Source organism: Polypterus senegalus, chromosome 5, assembly GCF_016835505.1.
Source record: "Polypterus senegalus isolate Bchr_013 chromosome 5, ASM1683550v1, whole genome shotgun sequence".
In the NCBI taxonomy this organism is placed as follows: domain Eukaryota; kingdom Metazoa; phylum Chordata; class Cladistia; order Polypteriformes; family Polypteridae; genus Polypterus; species Polypterus senegalus.
The window spans coordinates 203,685,664-203,707,474 of record NC_053158.1 but is presented as its reverse complement, the minus strand read 5'-3'; the positions used below and the strand labels follow the sequence as shown (position 1 = coordinate 203,707,474).

Below are 21,811 nucleotides of genomic sequence, written 5' to 3'. Positions count from 1 at the left end.
CACGTGTTGTGTTAGAACACGGCCTAAAAGCACTTAAGTCCTGACCGTTCCAAAAAATGCCCACTAGGAGGGGGAAACCCATCAAAGAACCCCGGCTTGACACCTAAAATGGGCCTTGAGGAATCTTAAAAATAAAACCTTCATTTTTTAAACAAAAACACTCTGAAACAAAGCAAGTGCTGTAGAGCACAAAAGGTAAAGGAATTGACTGAAGTGACAAGGCAATCCAAAGCAAACAAAATCAATAATCTCTCTATTATATAAAAAAAATCCTGCGATGAGACCAGACTTTTTTGATGAGATTTATTTCAAGTCCCGCGAGATGAGACTTTGGCCATGAGATTTTTTTCAAGTCCCGCCCTCCTCTCAACCACACCCGCGGTCCTCTCATCTCTCATTCGTGTGAATGCTTTTGTCAGACACACTTCCTGCACTCTCAGCTCTTATACATTGTAAGGTTTTCCTCACTTTAAGTTCCCAATTAAAGAAGACATTTTACGTCCAAATCTTATTGAAGAATTTCATCCCGAAGAGCTATCAACAGAAGAAATGAGTATGCGGGCGATCCTAGCTCCGAAAAACAATGAAGTCAACCGAATTAACGTGAAAATCATCGATCAATTACACAGGAAATTGGTGAAATGTTGTGGCGGCCGGCCGTGACTCATGCACGGCCAGGACACCCCTTCTGTACTTGGTCTGGAGGAACAGCCATGGGCAGCACAGTACCTCTCCTGGAACGCTTGGTGGCAGCCCCCCTGGATGAGAGTGGTGCCATGGACTCCCGGAAGTTGGTTACAGCCCTGTTGGGACCCGAGGGTGCCACCAGGGAGTGCTGCAACAATAACTGCTGGGCCCTCTTGGGCAGGGTTTCTGCCACACCCGGAAATGCTGCCTGGAGAACCTGGAGCACCTGGAGCACATCCGGGGGTATTATATAAGGAGCCAGCAGTCACCACTCCGGGAGCCAGAGTCAGGAGGAGGAGGACGAAGCTGCTGTGAGGTGCGGAGAAAGATTTGGTGTTAGCTTTTTGTTTGTTCACTTTTGTGTTTTGGTGTTGTGTTAGGGCTGCGGTACACGGGGAAGACGTGGCCCCCAGCTGAAGAACAGAAATGATTTTGCTTATTTTTCACGTGCCTTCCGGTGTCAGTCTTTGTCGTGTCGGCGCCGATATAGCACCTTTGCCACAAAGCGTATCGATAGACTCTGCTGAAACAGTTGGTGATGGTGCGGAAGATGAAAAAATCAACTTACAATATCACGAGGAATATCTACAACTGTTAGCACTGTCTGGTCTTCCTCGGCACAAACTAATATAGAAAGAAGGACGTATCCAAGAAAGGCAATGTAGTACAGCGGTTCTCAAACTTTCGTATTTAGCGCCCCCCCTTTTCTACCTGGAATAATTCTGCGCCCCCTGCATAATATAAGATAGATGGGATAACCCACGATACAACTAATTAAGGGATGATACTCGTGTCGTGTCGCGGTATCCTATCATTTTTACTTCCACAAAATTTGCATGTGTTTGGCTAACTTCGATGAAATATTTGCAATTTATTGTTTTTTTTTTTTTTAAGTCCTTTAATAACTGTTAAAATGCCTTGTGTGGTTTTTGGTAGTAATTCTAATCCCAAAAATAAAGAATAAATGATTTATTCTTATTCAATTCTTTGTTTATGTAAAAAACGATTAAATATGTTTTAACTTTTAAAAATCTCGTAAACGAGGACACCGATGACATCCATCTGCAAACGTATTTTCGTTCAAGAAATAATATACCGTTGTTAGTTGTATCATGAAATAACCCAATGAGTAGTAAATTATCGAACTCAATTTGGTAATATTGGCTACGCTGCCAATGTCGTGCAGTCGCGCCCAATTATCACCTGATCTACTGTTACCCGAATGTTCACAACAGATACCGATACATCTTGAACTTTCTGGATTGAAAATACGCGACTATAAAAGCAGCAGCAGCAGCACCGGCGCCGCTCGTCATAGAAACAAACTTCAAATAGAAAAGGAGCTCCGAGTGTCGTATCTCGAATATCAAACCAGACCTGGACAGGCCGTGTACTTTAAAGCAGGCACATAGTAGTCATTAGATCTGTGCCTTAGAAATGTTTCATTTTAATTTTAGTTATAATGCATTCGTTGTGATTATATGCTTGCGAATTTAAATTTGAAATAAAAATGTAAAAAATTAATTTTGATGCCTTGTTCATTTATTCGACAACCCCCTTGTACAGCTTCAGGGGGGCGCACCCCACAGTTTGAGAATCGCTGATGTAGTACATCTTCAGAGGATAACATTAGACAACAAAGGAGATCTTGATATGCCATTTATAATAAAGTTTCCCGTAAGAATAGCTTTTGCAAAGACAACAAATCACCGAGACAAGCATTCGAAAAAGTCGGTTTATTTATTAGAGAGAAAGAAACGAAATTCACTCACGGGCAGTTATACGATGCGTTGTCACGATGAAAGTCCAAGCACAGAATTAAAATTCAATGCGATCTTGATGAATAGTTAATTCCAAAAATTGTGTTTACTGTAGTTTTACATTAAAAGTGTTAAATTAAAATGTATTTGTGTGTTAATTTCAAAGCCAAACAAAACGAAATCGAATTACGAATAAAGCAGCATGAAACTTAATTTACTTTCAAATTATTACGTTTTACTATTTTTTACTATGGTTAATTACTCGCTGTAATGTAAAGTAGTTAGTTCTGTTATGCATATGTAACAATTCCGATGAAAATAACAATCTGTTTAAATTGTACATCTGCATCTCCATTTGCCACAAGGAGGCTAGCGTGTAGCGCCCGCATGGGGGTTGGTAAGCGAAGTGAGCTGAACAATAATTATAATTCTTTACATTTATTTTACATTTATATAGCCATTTCAACCACGGCTAATGTTTAGCATCCACCCGCATGGTGCAACGGCAGCCATTATTGCGCCAGAACACTCACCACTGTAAGAGACGGCTGGCAGCTCAGCCCGGATGGGACGCCCCGAGAATGGAAGGATGGGGGAAGGCAGCAACTTTTGGACACTGCCTCCCCCAAGACACTAGATGGCAACTCCCCTGGAGTGTAGCAATATCCCACATTCCCACAGGGCATCCTGGGACTTGGAGTTTGGTATCTCAGCCCTGTTGGGTGCCACAGGTGCCACCAGGGGGTGCTATGGAAGGAAGCTGGGGAATCATGCTTTGCTTCTAGCCTGGAAGTACTAGGAAGTCATGAGGATGGAAGCCCCAAAGTACTTCCGGGCTGATTAAAGAACTTGAATTCTCCATCTGACCCGGAAGTGTGGCAAGTCACGTGGGAGGAAGAACAAAAGCACTTCTGGGTCAAGGACAATATAAAGGACTGCTGAAATCCCAGCAGGCGAGCCAGAGTCGGGTGGAGGTGGACAACGCTTGCTGGGAGGTGCAGAAGAGATAGAGAAAATAGAGAATTGTGTTTATTGTTGTATTTCTTGCCTGTGTAATTATGGCAGTGGGGCTTAGAGGGCACTGTAAGAAGAAGAAAAACATTACAGATCTTCTTAGTGCCTTTCCCTGGTGTCCATTTGTGTCTGTCTGTTAGGTTTAAAGGGGCAACAGTGCCACCTAGCATCCACACCAGGCATTAGCTCTTAGGTGGTCAAGGGATGAGAGAGAGATAACCATTTAGAGAGAGGGGATTGACTAGGCTGTGGTGGGCAATTTAGCCAGGACATCAGGATACACCCTACTCTTTATGAAGGATGCCCAGGGATCCTTTTTGATCACAGAGAATCAAAACCTCGGTTTTACATCCCATCTGAAGGATGGTGCCAATGTTACAGCACAGTTCCCCTGTCTCTGCACTGAAGCATTGGGATCCACACACAGACCACAGGGTAAGCGCCCCCTGCTGTTCTTGCAACACCTCTTCTTCTAGCAGTCAAAGCTTTTCTTAGTTGGTCTCCCATCCAAGTACTGGTCGGGCCCACACAAGCTTAGCTTGAGGAGGATGACCTGTTGTGAAATTCATGTGGTATGGCAGAATTTCAACCCAACTTCCTTTTTGGCATTACCCCCTTATAGTAAAGGCAAGGGGGTAAAAACAGCATTACCTTAAAATTTCATAATTGTGTTTCAAGAGCTTATAATCTGGAAGAGTAGCACAATAATGCATCGAAACATTTAAGTCCATCTTACCTTCTTAGACCAGTGGTCCCACTGGCCGCTCTCATTAACCACAAACTCAAAGATGGTCTGTTCGCCTGTGGTCACGGGCAACTCCAGCTTGGCAGTATGGCTTCTGAGAAAATTCTCCATTTTAACTCTGTCTTCTAACTCCAGAAGGGCTCCGATGGACCACATGATCGCAAAAATAAAGAGTCTTCCCACGTGTTCTGCAGAGGGCTGTTTCTCTTCAGCTGCTGGCAACAAACCCTGAAACAATCACAAAGGGTGAAATCAGCCAAGTCACGTATTGTTACGCAGCAGTGAAAAATGATGGAAAGGGGAGAAAAAGACCTTAAAATAAATGAAAACTTCACCAGGACTTCACAGGTCAGACTCGGAAACAGGCCTCAGCCCAGGCAGCCAGACCCCTAAACTCTACAGGCAGGCTTTCAAGTTCAAGTTGAAGTTCAAAGTTTGTTGTCATGTGCACAGTAAGGCAACACGTTTCCCTGTACAATGAAATTCTTTCTTTGCTGTCCACACCAAATGACAAAACCAACGTATAAAGATAAACATAAATAATAAATTAGCAAATAGATAATACGTAACAGAGGCAGCACAAAGTATAAAAACAGAATAGAAGTATAAAGTGTAATGTGCAGGTAGGTGTGTGATGGACAAGTCAAACACAGTTGTGTGAGGTCGATAGAATGAGGTGGACCGCAGTTATAAACTCCAGTCAGTTATTTAGGAGTCTGATGGCCTTGGGACAGAAAGAGTTCTTTAGCCTGGAAGTCCTGCATTTCATACGTCTGTACCTGCTGCCTGAGGATAGAAGTGTGAACAGTTCGTGTTGGGGGTCCCTGAGGATCGAGGCAGTTCTCCTGCGGACTCTGCAGTTGTAGATGCTCTACAGAGAGGGCAGTGGGGTCCTGGTGATCTTCTCTGTAGGCATTTGTGGTCCATAGCAGTAGCGCTGCTGTACCACACGATGATGCAGCTGGTCAAGATGCTCACAACAATGCAGTTGTAAAAGTTGCCGAGGATCTTAGTCGACATACCAAACTTCCTCAGCCTCTTCAGAAAGTCCAGCCGATGTTGAGCCCTCTTGACCAGCTGTGTGGTGTTAAGTGTCCAAGTGAGGTCCTCACTGACGCCCAGGTATTTAATGCTGCTCATCCTCTCCACTTCAAGCCCTCAGATGAAAAGCCCGGTGAGGTCTCCACTATCATCTGCTTCATCTTGTCTGTGTTGAGGGTGAGGTTGTTGTCCTCACACCATGACACCAGACTGGCCACCTCCCTCCTGTAGGCCGCCTCATCCCCACCAGTGATGCGTCCTATCACTGCGGTGTCGCCTGCGAACTTTAGGATGATGTTATCTTTGTGGGAGATGACACAGTCCTGGGTGAACTGGGTGTAGAGGATGGGGCTGAGGACGCATCCCTGTGGGGTGCCTGTGTTTGTGGTAATGGTGGCTGAAATCCTATTACCAATCCTGACAGACTGGGGCCTGCCAGTCAGAAAGTCTAGGAGCCAGTCACAGAGGGTGGGCTACAGGCCAAGTGCAGACAGTTTATGGGTGAGTTTATGGGGGATAACCATGTTAAAGGCGGAGATGTGGTTTACAAAAAGCATCCTGATGTAGGAGTCTTTGTTCTCCAGATGGGAGAGGGAATAATGTAGTGCGGCCGCGATGGCATCTGAGGTGGACCTGTTGGGCTGGTAGGCATACTTCAGGGGGTCCAGGGGGTCTGGTATGCTGCTCTGAATGTGTGCCAGCACCACTCTCTCAAAACACTTCATGATGATTAGAGTGAGTGCTACCAGCCTGTAGTCATTCAGGTAGGTGGGTGGGCTTTTCTTAGGAAGGGGGGGCGATGATCGTGGTCTTAAAGCAGGACGGAACGATGATCTGACAGAGGGAAAGGTTGAAGATGGAGTAGGGAACATCAGCCAGCTTGTTGGCACATGCTCCGAGAGCCCACCTAGGGATGTTGTCTGGTCCTGCTGCCTTACGGGGTTTGATCTTCCTTAGTGCTTTGTGTTTACCTGACCTGACCAGACCGTTGGGTTGGGTGGTGCCCACTCTGTGCTGTTGCTGGATATCTCAAAGCGGGTGTAGAAAGTGATGAGATCATCCGGGAGACTGTCTGTGGAGCGGATTGTGCCTGTGGCGGTCCTGTGGTCTGTGATGTGCTGTAGGCCCTGCCACATACGTCTGGAGTCAGCAGTAGAATAGAAGCCCTCCAGCTTCTCTCTGTACTGCCTCTTGGATGCTGTGACGGCTTTTCTTAGTCCATACTTCGCAGCTTTGTACTCCGTCTCAGTGCCTGGTCTAAATGCAAGAGAGCGGGCACCTGACTGTTTATCCAGGGCTTCTGGTTGGGGAACTTCCTGACTGGTGTTGTGGGCACGATGTTGTCATTACAGGTGCTAATGTACCCAGTTACGTACTCAGCATAGATAGACTGATAAAAACAATATTAATTAAAGAGTGATAATAATGCAGTGCAAGTTAGAAAGTGCAGGGTGGAGAGTGTGAGGCAGGTATAATGGTCAATAACCTTGTATAATGTTAATGTTTACCCCCCTGGGTGGAAGTGAAAAGTCGCATAGTGTGGGGTCTCCTCAGTCTGTCAGTGGAGCAGGACGGTGACAGCAGTCTGTCGCTGAAGCTGCTCCTCTGTCTGGAGATGATCCTGTTCAGTGGATTCTCCATGATTGACAGGAGTCTGCTCAGCGCCCGTCGCTCTGCCACGGATGTCAAACTGTCCAGCTCTGTGCCTACAATGGAGCCTGCCTTCTTCACCAGTTTGTCCAGGTGTGAGGCGTCCCTCTTCTTTATGCTGCCTCCCCAGCACACCATTGCGTAGAAGAGGGCGCTCGCCACAACCGTCTGATAGAACTCTACCGTCTTGACAGTACTCTATCTTTCCAATCTCACATTAGTAACATCACCCGGTCTGCTTACTTCCACCTACGTAATATATTAATCGCATCGGGCCCCTCCCTCACTCCTCATACCACTGCCATTCTTGTTCATAGTCTTGTCACTTCTCGTCTGGACTACTGCAATTCACTCCTCTTTGGTCTCTCTAATAAATCTCTTCATAAGCTTCAGTTAGTCCAGAATTCGGCAGCTCGCATCATCACTCGAACCTCATCTGTTCACCATATTACTCCGGTCTTGCAGCAGCTTCATTGGCTCCCGATTAAGTTTCGAATTGATTTTAAGATTCTGCTATTAACATTTAAGGCCATTCATAACCTCGCCCCTCCATATCTGTCTGACCTTCTTCATGTTGCCATTCCCTCCTGTAACCTTAGATCCTCTTCCTCCGTCCATCTGACCGTTCCTCTCGCCCGTCTAACCTCCATTCAGCCGTCCTGCTCCCAAGCTCTGGAATTCATTACCTACTGAGCTCAGAAACATCAAATCATATTCATCCTTCAAATGTAAACTTAAAACGCATCTGTTTAAAAGGCTTTTTCTTTATGATTACAGTGGTTTTGTTTGGTTTTGATTTTTATATTTTCTGATGTTTTTAGTTGTTTATAATTGTATCTTTTATTTATTTATTTATTTATTGTTTGGTGTCCTTGAGTTCTCAGAAAGGCGCCTTGTATAACTAAAATGTATTGCTATTATTATTAGAACATCTGCAGCATCTTATTGCAGATGTTGAAGGACGCCAGCCTTCTAATGAAGTATAGTTGGCTCTGTCCTCTCTTGCACAGATCATCAGTATTGGCAGTCCAGTCCAATTTATCATCCAGCTGCACTCCCAGGTATTTTTAGGTCTGGACCCTCTGCACAGTCACCTCTGATGATCATGGGGTCCATGAGGGGCCTGGGCCTCCTAAAATCCATCACCAGTTCCTTGGTTTTGCTGGTGTTCAGGTGTAGGTGATTTGGGTCACACCATTTAACAAAGTCCTTGATCAGGTTCCTATACTCCTCCTCCTGCCCACTCCTGATGCAGCCCACCATAGCAGTGTCGTCAGCGAACTTTTGCACGTGGCAGGACTCCGATGCGTATTGGAAGCCTGATGTATGTTGGCTGAACAGGACTGAAGAAAGTCCAGTCCCCTGCGGCGCTCCTGTGCTGCTGACCACAATGTCAGACCTGCAGTTCCTGAGATGCACATACTGAGGTCTGTCTGTAAGATAGTCCACGATCCATGGCACCAGGTGTGAGTCTACTCCCATCTCTGTCAGGTTGTCCCTAAGGAGCAGAGGTTGGATGGTGTTGAAGGCACTAGAGAAGTCCAGAAACAGAATTCTTACAGCACCACTGCCTCTGTCCAAGTAGGAGAGGGATCGGTGTAGCATGTAGATGATGGCATCCTCCGCTCCTACCTTCTCCTGGTATGCAAACTGTAGAGGGTCGAGGGCATGGCAGACCTGTGGCCTCAGGTGGTGAAACAGCAGCCAGTCCAGTCCTGAAAGCTGATAGAAGAGTCCTCTAGAGTGGCTGCAACCCTAAACACATCCCAGTCTGTCCTGCAGGGAGCTCTCAGTCTCTGGGGTCCAAAGTTTAACTTGCTTAATGATAGGGTTTGTTTGTTTCAGCCTTTGTCTGTAGGCTGGGTACAGGAACAGAGAGATGTGGTCTGAGTGTCTGAAGTGGGGAAGGGGTGCAGCCCTGTATGCACCGCATATGTTGCTGTAAACATGATCCAGTGTGTTCTTCTCACGGGTGGGATTGTTCACGTGTTGGTGGTATTTAGGAAGTACAGTCAGTTCTGATCAATGCACCCCTTGTGATATTGTGGGCTTAGTGGGATTAATGACTTCCACATTTCCCCTGACATGAACATTGATGACCCCATCGTGAACAGTTCCTTGAGGGTTAATGTCCTTCACCTAGTTAATGGGCACTTTTGTTACACAGCTACTACTGCCCTGTGGTGGAGCCTCACCCAGCTAAATTTATCATGGCGGTTGGGTCATACAGTGCCATAGCTTGACCAATTCACATTATTATCACTATTACTCAATTCAAGCAATGGTTCAGATTTAGTTTATTTTAAAACTTCCTTTACAACTTTTCATTTGCTTTTGGATTTTTCGTTGGAGGCTCTGCCCCATTAATGAATATCGATGAGTTACCTTAGAGATGCCCTAAAGTGACAGAAAGCAATTTTTTTTGCAGTGTAATATTATGTCTTCCTCTAGATGGCAGCAGATTACTCCCCTGAGAGTTACTTGAGCTTCACACTATAACGCATACAGTCAGGACCATAAGTATATGGACAGTGACACAATTTTCATAATTCTTTCTCTGAGTGCCACCACAATGCATTTGGAATAAAGCAATAATGATACACACTCACCTAAAGGATTATTAGGACCACCATACTAATACGGTGTTTGACCCCCTTTCACCTTCAGAACTGCCTTAATTCTACGTGGCATTGATTCAACAAGGTGCTGAAAGAATTCTTTAGAAATGTTTGCCCATATTTATAGGATAGCATCTTGCAGTTGATGGAGATTTGTGGGATGCACATCCAGGGCATGAAGCTCCCGTTCCACCACATCCCAAAGATGCTCTATTGGGTTGAGATCTGGTGACGGTGGGGGCCATTTTAGTACAGTGAACTCATTGTCATGTTCAAGAAACCAATTTGAAATGACTCGAGCTTTGTGACATGGTGCATTATCCTGCTGGAAGTAGCCATCAGAGGATGGGTACATGGTGGTCATGAAGGGATGGACATGGTCAGAAACAATGCTCAGGTAGTCCGTGGCATTTAAACGATGCCCAATTGGCACTAAGGGGCCTAAAGTGTGCCAAGAAAACATCCCCCACACCATTACACCACCACCAGCCTGCACAGTGGTAACAAGGCATGATGGATCCTTGTTCTCATTCTGTTTACGCCAAATTCTGACTCTACCACTTGAATGTCTCAACAGAAATCGAGACTCATCAGACCAGGCAACATTTTTCCAGTCTTCAACTGTCCAATTTTGGTGAGCTCGTGCCAATTGTAGCCTCTTTTTCCTATTTGTAGTGGAGATGAGTGGTACCCGGTGGGGTCTTCTGCTGTTGTAGCCCATCTGCCTCAAGGTTGTGCGTGTTGTGGCTTCACAAATGCTTTGCTGCATACCTCGGTTGTAACGAGTGGTTATTTCAGTCAAAGTTGCTTTTCTATCAGCTTGAATCAGTCGGCCCATTCATTCTCCTCTGACCTCTAGCATCTACAAGGCATTTTTGCCCACAGGACTGCCGCATACTGGATGTTTTTCCCTTTTCACACCATTCTTTGTAAACCCTAGAAATGGCTGTGCGTGAAAATCTCAGTAACTGAGCAGATTATGAAATACTCAGACCGGCCCGTCTGGCACCAACAACCATGCCACGCTCAGAATTGCTTAAATCCCCTTTCTTTGCCATTCTGACATTCAGTTTGGAGTTCAGGAGATTGTCTTGACCAGGACCACACCCCTAAATGCATTGAAGCAACTGCCATGTGATTGTTTGATTAGATAATTGCATTAATGAGAAATTGAACAGGTGTTCCTAATAATCCTTTAGGTGAGTGTAATTGAAGTGTAGACTTTCTGCTTTAATTCAAGGGGTTTAACAAAAATATCGAATGAGCCGTTTAGAAAAGACAGCCATTATTATACATGGTGCCCCCATTTTCAGGGCACCTAAAGTTTTTGGACAAACTAACAATCATCATAAATATAATGATCATTTTTAAAATTTGGTTGAAAATCCTTTCCAGTCAATGACTGCCTGAAGTCTCAGCCCCTGGCCGTCTCTAAGTGCAGGCAGTGACGTGCGATGAGGTTCATGGCTGGTGAGGCACTGGCTCCTTCAGAGTGATATTTACAAATATTTGAACCTCAAAGAGTCACTTATTCACTATTCAGTTGGTAGCCAGCATGCACCTTGACTACTGGTCATGTTTCCTATCTCATCAGCATTCTTTACACACACAGGTAAGGTTTGTATTTAGCTAAGAAAGAACGTTACATTTATAGCAGCGAGAGAGCGGAGAGAGCGCATTTGCTCCTCACCCTCCACGTGTTCTAAATTTGCAATTCCACAATTCACACTCATTCAATACAAATGAAAGTATAGACTGGTGTACAAAAAAAATATAATGGATTTCAATTTTGGCCTTAATTGAAATATTTAGTTGTTTTAAAAGCTTTTAATTCTGATGCTTTAATCAATTTTAATACAGACTGTTCAAGAAAAGGATAACAAGAACAATAAAAGAATATTTTATTTAAGGTCAAAATTTAGTTTTTAAAGATTAGATTTTTTTTTTCTTAGTCTGATCCCAATTTTTATAAAACGGAAAGCCATTTATGGTGCTACATTTATTTGTAAATGAAGTCCATGCACCTGTCCTTCTTCACGAAAATCTCTGTCACTTCCTTGTAAAAGTCCTCCTTATTTTCCTTTAGTTTTTAAAAATTTTAATCTTCCATTTTGGCAGTCAGTCGGAACAAAAAATAAAAATAAACGGACCGCTGCAGTGCACTTGACTTTCTGATGTCACTAACTTATTGGCCTCAGCGCAGAAGAACAGCAGCAATGAGCACATGTTGGGCTCACATGTGCCCCCTTCAGGGAGGCACGATACTGTCTGCCTCACTCAGCTTGCGCCTTCTCACTGCGGTTTTATGTCCAATCAGCAAGACTAAATACGTCACACACATTCATTAAAGATATTAGCCAGACTGTGGAAAGTCAGGGTGTATACCACCAATGAAAGGGATCAACCCAGCGTGTGAAGGAGAGCACAGTCCGAGGTGAGGTGAGACTCATCGCTACCGCATCTCGCGTTTCTCTCCTGTATCTGAACAGGAAATACACAAAGTCAGTGATTTTGACTATAAAAATAATCAAAATGATTGGAATCATACAGAAAACAAAATTATAGCAGAGACCAGTGGACACATTTATTTTATGTTATCATTATTAGTTCTTTTTACTTTTCATGATGACGGGTGAGGCTCTGCCTCTCCTGACCACAGGTTTCTGAGTGCTGGGTGTCCACCCCGCTGATGCCCTGCCAGGTCTTTACTGTCGCTGTCTTCAGGTGCTGCTTGTCTGTTGGACTTTTAGCCATCAGTTTTGTGTTCAGTCAGTGGACTGCGTGTCCACTTGTGTTGAGCTCAGTTGCCTGACTCGGCCATTGATGAATATTCCACGTGTTTGTGTTGTAAAGCTCTCAGTTTGGTGTCCCAGTCTGTTTTGTCTTGTTGTCCGCCTGCACTGTGAAGTGTCGTCCTGTCAGTTGTGCTGCGTTTGTGTGACTCTGAGCAGACAGTATAGCGCCCTCTACACTTCACAATTCATCCTACAGCTTCTGTCAGCAGTTACATCATCAATAAACACCAGTGAGTGACTTCTATTGTCAGCCATGATGATCAGAACATAACACGGCCTCCACCACGTCTCACAGATGATGTGGTGTTCATCAGATCAGGAGACGTCTCTTCTCTTCTCCATACTCTTCTCTATCTATCATTTTAGTACATATTCATCTTAGTTTCATTTGTCCAAAGAGAATTGCTCCAGAACTAAACAGGCTTTTCAAAAATACAGGGTGGCGCAGGGAAGTGGGACATTTTGGAACTAGGTGTTGGTGACCCCGGGGTGTCAGCTGGTGTTTGGGACCGGTGTGACCTCGTTTAGAGCCCCTTGCCGTTAGTTCTAATGGAGCAGTGGAGTGGTGGGCAACAAGCGTTTGCTGTGAAAGCCTTTTATAAGAATGGTGATGGTGTGACTTCTGCGCAAAGGGAATTGCGGTGTCATTACCAGTTAGGACATCACAATCGTGTCCAGTCTGCTCATGCAATTACAATATGGGTGTCGTAATTTTGAAGAATCGGGTTCAACCCTTTAAAAAACAAATCCCCAGGTGGAGCCACTTCACATACTGCCTGACAATCGATGGCAGCTATTTGACGATTGTTTCACGCAATGGTGACATTCCATGGCCTTCGAGATCCCGAGATCTCACTGTTTGTGAATTTTTTTTTTCTGTGGGGACATCTTAAAAGCCAAGTGTACCGCACACGTCCTGCACCCATTGCTGAACTAAAAAGGAGGATTGAAGAGGAAATCGCTGGCATTCCACTTGACGTGTCACGTGGAGCAGTGCAGAATTTTCCCAACAGACTGTCAGAATGTATATGGAGAAATGAACAGCACGCCTTCATGATCATCATTAAATGTATTTTGTTACGTGTTTATTCGTCAATTGAAAATTTCCCATTTCCCTGCGCCACCCTGTATTTTCTTGTAAAGTCTAATCTGTCCTTCCTATGCTTGAGGTGTCCCAGTCGTCTGCACCTTGTGTTAAACCCTCTGTCTTTACTTTCATGGGGTCTTCTCTTGATTGTAGACTTTGATAGTGACAGGTCACCTCACAGACAGTGGTCTTGGTTTGGCTAAATGTCATGAAGGGGTTCTTTTCCTTCATCAAGGACAGAATTCTGTAATCATCCAGCACAGTTGTCTTCTGTGGTTGTCCAGACCTTCTGGTGTTGCTGTGTGTCCCTTCTCTTTAAGAATCTACCAAATGGTTGAGTTGTCCAATCCTGGTGTTTCTGCCATCTATCTGATGGGTTTGATTGGTTTTCTCTGCCTAATGGTGGCCTGTTTTTACTTACATGGACCTCATAGTGAGAGGTCACAGTAACAGCTTCCGAAGGCAAATTCCACACTTAGACCTCCTACCTGCCTAATAGTTCATGAAATAATGAGGGACCTGCTCACATCTGTACAGCTTGACAGCCAAACGTCCAAATGCTTTTGAGCCCCTGGAAATGGGGGGACCCTGCCTAAGAATGGCTGCCATTCCTAAACGGCCCATGTGATATTTTTTGATAAATCTCTTTGGATGCCAATCCGGGTGGTTTGTCGTGTGGTGGGAGCGGAAATGCGCTGTAATCAGCACATGATCCCAACCTCATCCTTGAATTAAAACTGAAAGTCTACACTTCAATCACATAACGATTGCTTTGTTTCAAATCCATTATGGTGGTGTGCAGAGCAAAAAATATGAAAACTGTGTCACTGTCCAAATACTTATGGCCCCGACTGTCTCATTACGTGTCACCCTAAGCCTGACTCGGACCTAACTGTAATTATATTGAATTCTGAGCCCGAGTCACATTTGAGGTTAACACCAATGAGGTTAATATTCCAGCTTGCAAGGTGGAATAACAATAACGATGAAAGAGCCATTACAATTTGTAGACCCATGAACTGTAACCATGTAAAGTATATTTAGGCCAGTGAACTACACTGACAAGCCTAATATCCTAAAACTCCATTGAAGTTGAAGTATTGTAATTATCTCTAACACTTACCCATGAGTCCCCCTTGCTAATATATGCAAATGACACAGTATTATCATCCAATGAATGCACATCATCATTTTTTTTTTTAGCTATGGAGAAGAAGCGAATGTGAATGTGAATGTGAAGAGCAGAACCTTTAAGTCACTGATGTTGCAGAATAGCAGATGACGGGATTAGCGGAGTTTTAATACAAGCCCATTTAGGAGACGCTTATACTTTGAATTAAATCGGTCTTTAGCCGGGCACTTAAAGTCGACAGCTGCAGTGCTGTTTAATTTCACTTTGCCATGTCTGTGTCTCCTATTCTACCCCAGTTTGAAGATCACTGTTTTATTATTATTGCCACTTTATTATCTTCACGTTGCAGCTTATACTCTTTGTCCCAATGTTTATGACAGGTCGGTGCTCATGCATTTCGCATTGTCAATATTCTGATTACACCATTTTGTAAAATTGTGCTCATTTTTGAAATCTGTTTAAGGTGTCAGCCACAATAGTTGCCAGTTAAAAGTCGCATACAGTGATTCCTCCTCGATGGCGAGGGTTGCGTTCCAGAACCCCCCGCGATAGGTGAAAATCCGCGAAGTAAAACCATATGTTTGTATGGTTATTTTTATATATTTTAAGCCCTTATGAACTCTGCCACACTCTTATAAACATTTCCTGCACAGTTATACAGCATAAACCCTTTGTATTCTATTAGATATTAGGTAACATTCCTTGAAATTATATATGTAAACACACTGCTTATATACAGTAAAACCTAAATATTATTTTAAAGATGTCGAGTGTCTCCGATATCACATATGTTACCGCCATTACGATAGACAGGCCACCAGCAATAAATACGTACAGTGGTGTGAAAAACTATTTGCCCCCTTCCTGATTTCTTATTCTTTTGCATGTTTGTCACACAAAATGTTTCTGATCATCAAACACATTTAACCATTAGTCAAATATAACACAAGTAAACACAAAATGCAGTTTTTAAATGATGGTTTTATTATTTAGGGAGAAAAAATGCCAAACCTACATGGCCCTATGTGAAAAGTAATTGCCCCTTGTTCAAAAATCACCTAACTGTGGTGTATCACACCTGAGTTCAATTTCCTGATTACTGCCACACCTGTTTCAATCAAGAAATCACTTCAATAGGAGCTGCCTGACACAGAGAAGTCGACCAAAAGCACCTCAAAAGCTAGACATCATGCCAAGATCCAAAGAAATTCAGGAACAAATGAGAACAGAAGTCATTGAGATCTATCAGTCTGGTAAAGGTTATAAAGCCATTTCTAAAGCTTTGGGACTCCAGCGAACCACAGTGAGAGCCATTATCCACAAATGGCAAAAACATGGAACAGTGGTGAACCTTCCCAGGAGTGGCCGGCCGACCAAAATTACCCCAAGAGTGCAGAGACGACTCATCCGAGAGGTCACAAAGACCCCAGGACAACGTCTAGAGAACTGCAGGCCTCAACTTGCCTCAATTAAGGTCAGTGTTCACGACTCCACCATAAGAAAGAGACTGGGCAAAAACGGCCCGCATGGCAGATTTCCAAGACGCAAACCACTGTTAAGCAAAAAGAACATTAGGGCTCATCTCAATTTTGCTAAGAAACATCTCCATGATTGCCAAGACTTTTGGGAAAATACCTTGTGGACTGATGAGACAAAAGTTGAACTTTTGGAAGGCAAATGTCCCGTTACATCTGGCGTAAAAGGAACACAGCATTTCAGAAAAAGAACATCATACCAACAGTAAAATATGGTGGTGGTAGTGTGATGGTCTGGGTTTGTTTTGCTGCTTCAGGACCTGGAAGGCTTGCTGTGATAGATGGAACCATGAATTCTACTGTCTACCAAAAAATCCTGAAGGAGAATGTCCTGCCATCTGTTCGTCAACTCAAGCTGAAGCGATCTTGGGTGCTGCAACAGGACAATGACCCAAAACACACCAGCAAATCCACCTCTGAATGGCTGAAGAAAAACAAAATGAAGACTTTGGAGTGGCCTAGTCAAAGTCCTGACCTGAATCCAATTGAGATGCTATGGCATGACCTTAAAAAGGCGGTTCATGCTAGAAAACCCTAAATAAAGCTGAATTACAACAATTCTGCAAAGATGAGTGGGCCAAAATTCCTCCAGAGCGCTGTAAAAGACTCATTGCAAGTTATCGCAAACGCCTGATTGCAGTTATTGCTGCTAAGGGTGGCCCAACCAGTTATTAGGTTCAGGGGGCAATTACTTTTCACACAGGGCCATGTAGGTTTGGATTTTTTTTTTCCCTAAATAATAAAAACCATCATTTAAAAACTGCATTTTGTGTTTACTTGTGTTATATTTGACTAATGGTTAAATGTGTTTGATGATCAGAAACATTTTGTGTGACAAACATGCAAAAGAATAAGAAATCAGGAAGGGGGCAAATAGTTTTTCACACCACTGTATAATGCAAGAAAAAAAGTATACAGTAAAATGTGTGTACGGTGACACTAAACGTATGTACATGTACTAAGTACTGCAAATAGAAAATTAATTCTGGTTACTCACCAACAATGACATGATGACTTGTCCGATAACGATGAGTTTAGTTTTACTGCACAACAAAGGAGAGCGTTACAGCTCTTCTAAAGAAGCCTCTTCAGGCGATTGTGTAGCACTGCCGTTGTTCTTTTTCCAGCAGACTTCAATCCAAATCCCTAAAGCAGATTCCATCCGGACTACCACCTTATTAAGTTCACTTACAGCTCGTTTTGTACCCTGGTTAAAGGACACTGCGGCCATAGATCTTATATTCTTTTCCTCCTTTTTAAATAAAAAGAATTGTAGCCTCATTGATGCCGTAATGGCGTCCTACAGCAGTGTAGCTTTTCCCTTCCTTCAACATATCCAAAACTTTTACCTTTTCGGCAATCGTTAACATCTTCCGTTGGCGCTTGGGCACGGCCCCTGAAGCAGTAGGAGGAGCAGATCGTTTTGGAGCCATAATGAAGGGCTTGACTACGCACAAAGAGCACAAAAGTTAACTCTTTACACATCGAAACACGTTGATGCTGAATGAGCGAGACAAGACTTCCTTGTTAACGCAGCGTAATCGAATTCGGCGCTCCATTGCTGAGCCAATAAGCACAAATGAACTTAACCGCATCCTCCGATTGGTTAGCTTCTCAGCCATCCACCAATAGCGTCCCTTGTATGAAATCAACTGGGCAAACCAACTGAGGAAGCATGTACAGGAAGTAAAAAGACCCATTGTCGAAGCAGAAACCCGCGAAGCAGCGAAAAATCCGCGTTATACATTTAGATATGCTTACATATACTGTAAAATCTGCGATAGAGTGAAGCCGCGAAAGTCGAAGTGCGATAAAGCGAGGGGTTACTGTACTGTGACTTTTAACTTGCAGGATGAAACAAAGGTGTTTAGGTGTTTAGACAAACGTGTCACATTAAACGTTTGAATTGTTGTTAACGTCTAAAGCTAATCTTCCTTTACTGGTTTAGATTTTTTCCAAAAGTAACATATTTATTTATTTTTGTCTACTGTATCACTAGTAATATATATATATTGACGCACACATATGCAGGTTTCATGCAGTAGGATTGACTACTACAATTCGGTGTTCACTGGATGTTCAAACTGTTCTCCATAGCACCTCCAGTTAATCCAAAATGCTGCTGCAAGAATTATTACAAGAACAAGAAAATACGAACACATAACTCCAGTTCTTAAATCTTTACACTGGCTCCCAGTTAAGTTTAGGGCAGATTTCAAAATCCTCCTTTTAACACATAAATTATTAAATGGCCGAAGTCTGGCTTACTTGTCAGAACTTATCATGACTTACAAACCTGAGCGCACATTAAGATCTCAAGATGCCGGTCTGCTTATGATTCCAAGGATTAATAAAATAACAGCTGGAGGTCGAGCTTTTAGTTACAGGACTCCCTAAACTGTGGAGTGGTCTGCCAGCTACTATAAGAGATGCCCCTTCGGTCTCAGCTTTCAAGACTCACGACTTCAGTTTATCACACCCTGAGTAGAGCTGCTGATTAGCTGTACGGACTGCATCTCTGTGGGTGGCACGGTGGCGCAGTGGTAGCGGTAAGTGATTTGGAAATCCTAAAATATTAGCCAGGCCAATACACCTCATTTCAAGTGAAATGAATTCAATCTGCATTCCAGCATTTAATACTTTTGAAGATGACCACTGACATGTAAATCCATCTACAAATCACATATGCTAATATAAAAATACACTGTATATATTGTATTATATTTAATCTACAAAATATTCTGGTTTTGGGTTGCATGGTGGCGCAGTGGTAGCACTGCTGCCTCACAGTAAGGAGACCTGGGTTTGCTTCCCGGGTCCTCCCTATGTGGAGTTTGCATGTTCTCCCCGTGTCTGCGTGGGTTTCCTCCCACAGTCTAAAGACATGCAGATTAGGTGCATTGGTGATCCTAAATTGTCCCTAGTGTGTGCTCAGTGTGTGGGTGTGTGTGTGCCCTGCGGTGGGCTGGCACTATGCCTAGGGTTTGTTTCCTGCCTTGCACTCTGTGTTGGCAGGGATTGGTTCCAGCAGATCCCCGTGACTCTGTAGTTAGGATATAGCGGGTGGGATAATGGATGGATGGATGGACTGCATCTCTGTTGTGAGTTATTAGGACCAACACATAAGGAATATGAGAGTTATAATTTTTTACTCACCCTCACCTATTCTGTTTCTCCTCTCGGTACTCAAATGTGGCATTTGGTGCCACTGCCCACCTGCCAAGTTGTTCTGCCTGCCTAAGGTAAAGTCATCTCTGATGGAGGATCGCAGGAATCGTCGGGTAGAGGGGTCCTTTCATTAGGTTGGATAGGGGGAGGCAGCTTGATGGCCGAGGTCTCCAGGACTCTGAACAAATCCATATTGTATTATGGGATATCACCTACTGTTGAATTCTGCTCTGTAGGCTACTTGTAATATTTTTATTTTACTATTATACTGTATTGAGGGTTACTTGTGTTCTGTTCTGTGTATTGTGTTGTATTGACCCCCTTCTTTTTGACACCCACTGCACACCCAATTTACCTGGAAAGGGGTCTCTCTCTGAACTGCCTTTCCCAATGTTTCTTCCATTTTTTTTTCCCCTACAAGGGTTATTTTATTGGGAGTTTTTCCGTTGTCTTCTTAGAGAGTAAAGGCTGGGGGGCTGTCAAAAGGCAGGGCCTGTTAAAGCCCATTGTGGCACTTCTTGTGTGATTTTGGGCTATACAAAAATAAACTGTAATTTAAAATAAATTGCATTGTATGCAACAGCGTGTCACCCTATGAGTTCCTCCCAGGTAAGGTGGTACCACCCTGGACTGATAGGGGGCGCTGCAACTAACTGTCTTGTCTTCTTTTCTTCTTTCTGCACAGTGCAGAGAAACTGCCCAATGAGGGCAACTGACTCCGCCCCTTTCTGTCCTTGGGCAATAAAAGCACAACTGTCTGGGAGGAGGGGTCACTTCTTAAAAGAGCTCCTCCCTAACCTGACAGCAGGCTTCATTATCATAGTCACGTTATTCTGCTGGCGGCAGCTTTTGTTTCATTTGCACGCCATCTGCCTGTTCTGAGGTGCATGTGGGATAACAATGAAATGTAAAGACTGCCAAGGGGATGAATACTTTTAATAGGCAGTGCGTATGCAGAGTTGGCCTTCTATCTACCCTTAAACTCAACTATACATTTTTTTTTTTTGCATTCGTTTTTGCTCGCATATAAGTGGAGTGCAGCCGCTGAAAGCAAGCCTCTAGAAACAATCACGTACGTGGCAACTGATCTGATCTGGAGTGTCTCATTAATGCCGAGAAAAACGCTGGGATCTGCAAGGTGTAACTTGCACATGAATACGAGTGCTACAAGATAATTGGGACGATTTAAAGAAAATTAGCCGTAATTAAACAGCATTGCGAATCACCGTTTAGGGGAAGCTCTACAATTACAATGTCAGGAGCTCAATGGTGGCTCCACGTGATATTCGGCAGCCCGTGAATGGTAACGTCACCCCCCCCCAAGGCCCACCAGGTACCCTCCTCAGTGCACCTGTGCAGGTCACGTCTCATCTTCTGTAACGTGGATTCGGAGACTCTCATTTGGTGACTTCTCATCTTTCATGCCATTTTAATAATCATCCGTAGGCAGTACGTGAGGACTCATTTCTCATTTTTAAATGACTTATAAATACATTTCTTCCCTGTAATACACTGCTGGTGCTGCAGGTGATCTATGGCGGTGGCTCTGCTAACTTGCAGCCCCCTCGTTGGAATCGCAAATGAAACCGGAATGAGAATACGTGCTGTAATCAAAGGCTTCAGAGTTGTTTGTAAATTGCAAAACTTTCACGGGATGGCGGGGCAATCCGAGGATCAATACAAGTTTTTGGGCACCAACCTGCAGAAGCTCGATGGCTTGCTTGATGTACATGCATTCTAGGATCTGCATTTTGGGGGTCACCGCAGTGGAGACAAAGTTAAATAAATCCTAGAAGAAGGAGAGAAAAAGAGAGAGACATATTCATTTATTATTTCAGATTTTAATATTGCAATCAAATTAAAGTGAATCAATCCATCTTTATTTTATATAATAAGATTACCGTAGAATAGATAAACCTCATTAATCCCAAAGGGAAATTTAGATGCTGACGTGATGTGATGGACGACAAACATAAGTAGCTGTTCTGGTCCACATGGTTCAAGATCCCTTACCTGGCCAAGAGACCAAAACACTGGAAATAAAGGAAAGAAGACGCGACATTTCCTGCTGTAACTGGGAGGGTGGCAGAAGATGCCAACATTATGATGCTGGCATCGTGAAGAAACTCTATAAAATACCTTTATTTGGGTGGCCTGTATAACTGAAAGATAAGGACAACCAACTTGTCTGGACTACTTGCTCTCCCAGCACAATAGGTGGCAGCACCCTTGAGCTTCGATACGTATTCAGACAAGGGATGCTGGGATTCGTAGTCCAGTGAAACAGCCCTGTTGGGTTCTGTGTGCTACCAAGGGGTGCTGCATGAGATTTTCTAACCCTACATTGTGGGACTTTCGCAGGACCCGGGAGTTTTTCCCAACGAGCCATGTCCTAGCACTGGAAGTGCTTCTGAGTCCTGGAGAAAAGGAGTTACTTAGGGAGCCAGAGCTTGGAGGTGAAGCTCGCCTAATGGAGAGGAAGAAGGAGCGAGAGGAGAGGGACTTGTTCTTGTGGATAACCAGTGGAGGTGTTCAGTTAAAATAAACCTTTTTATTGAACCTGGGACTTGGGTTGATGC

General features: G+C 43.8%; 1 protein-coding gene across 1 annotated transcript in view; it reads right to left on the bottom strand.

Annotated features, from left to right (window-relative positions):
• Window positions 1-21,811, bottom strand: part of LOC120529941 (dynein heavy chain 5, axonemal-like) — a 370,325-nt gene that overhangs the window by 182,799 nt on the left and 165,715 nt on the right. Inside the window, exons 43-44 of the mRNA XM_039754150.1 lie at window positions 20,932-21,021; window positions 4,198-4,434 (exon numbers count right to left, since the gene is read on the bottom strand). Coding sequence (XP_039610084.1) covers window positions 4,198-4,434; window positions 20,932-21,021 — 327 coding nt within the window. The remainder of the gene's footprint in view (window positions 1-4,197; window positions 4,435-20,931; window positions 21,022-21,811) is intronic.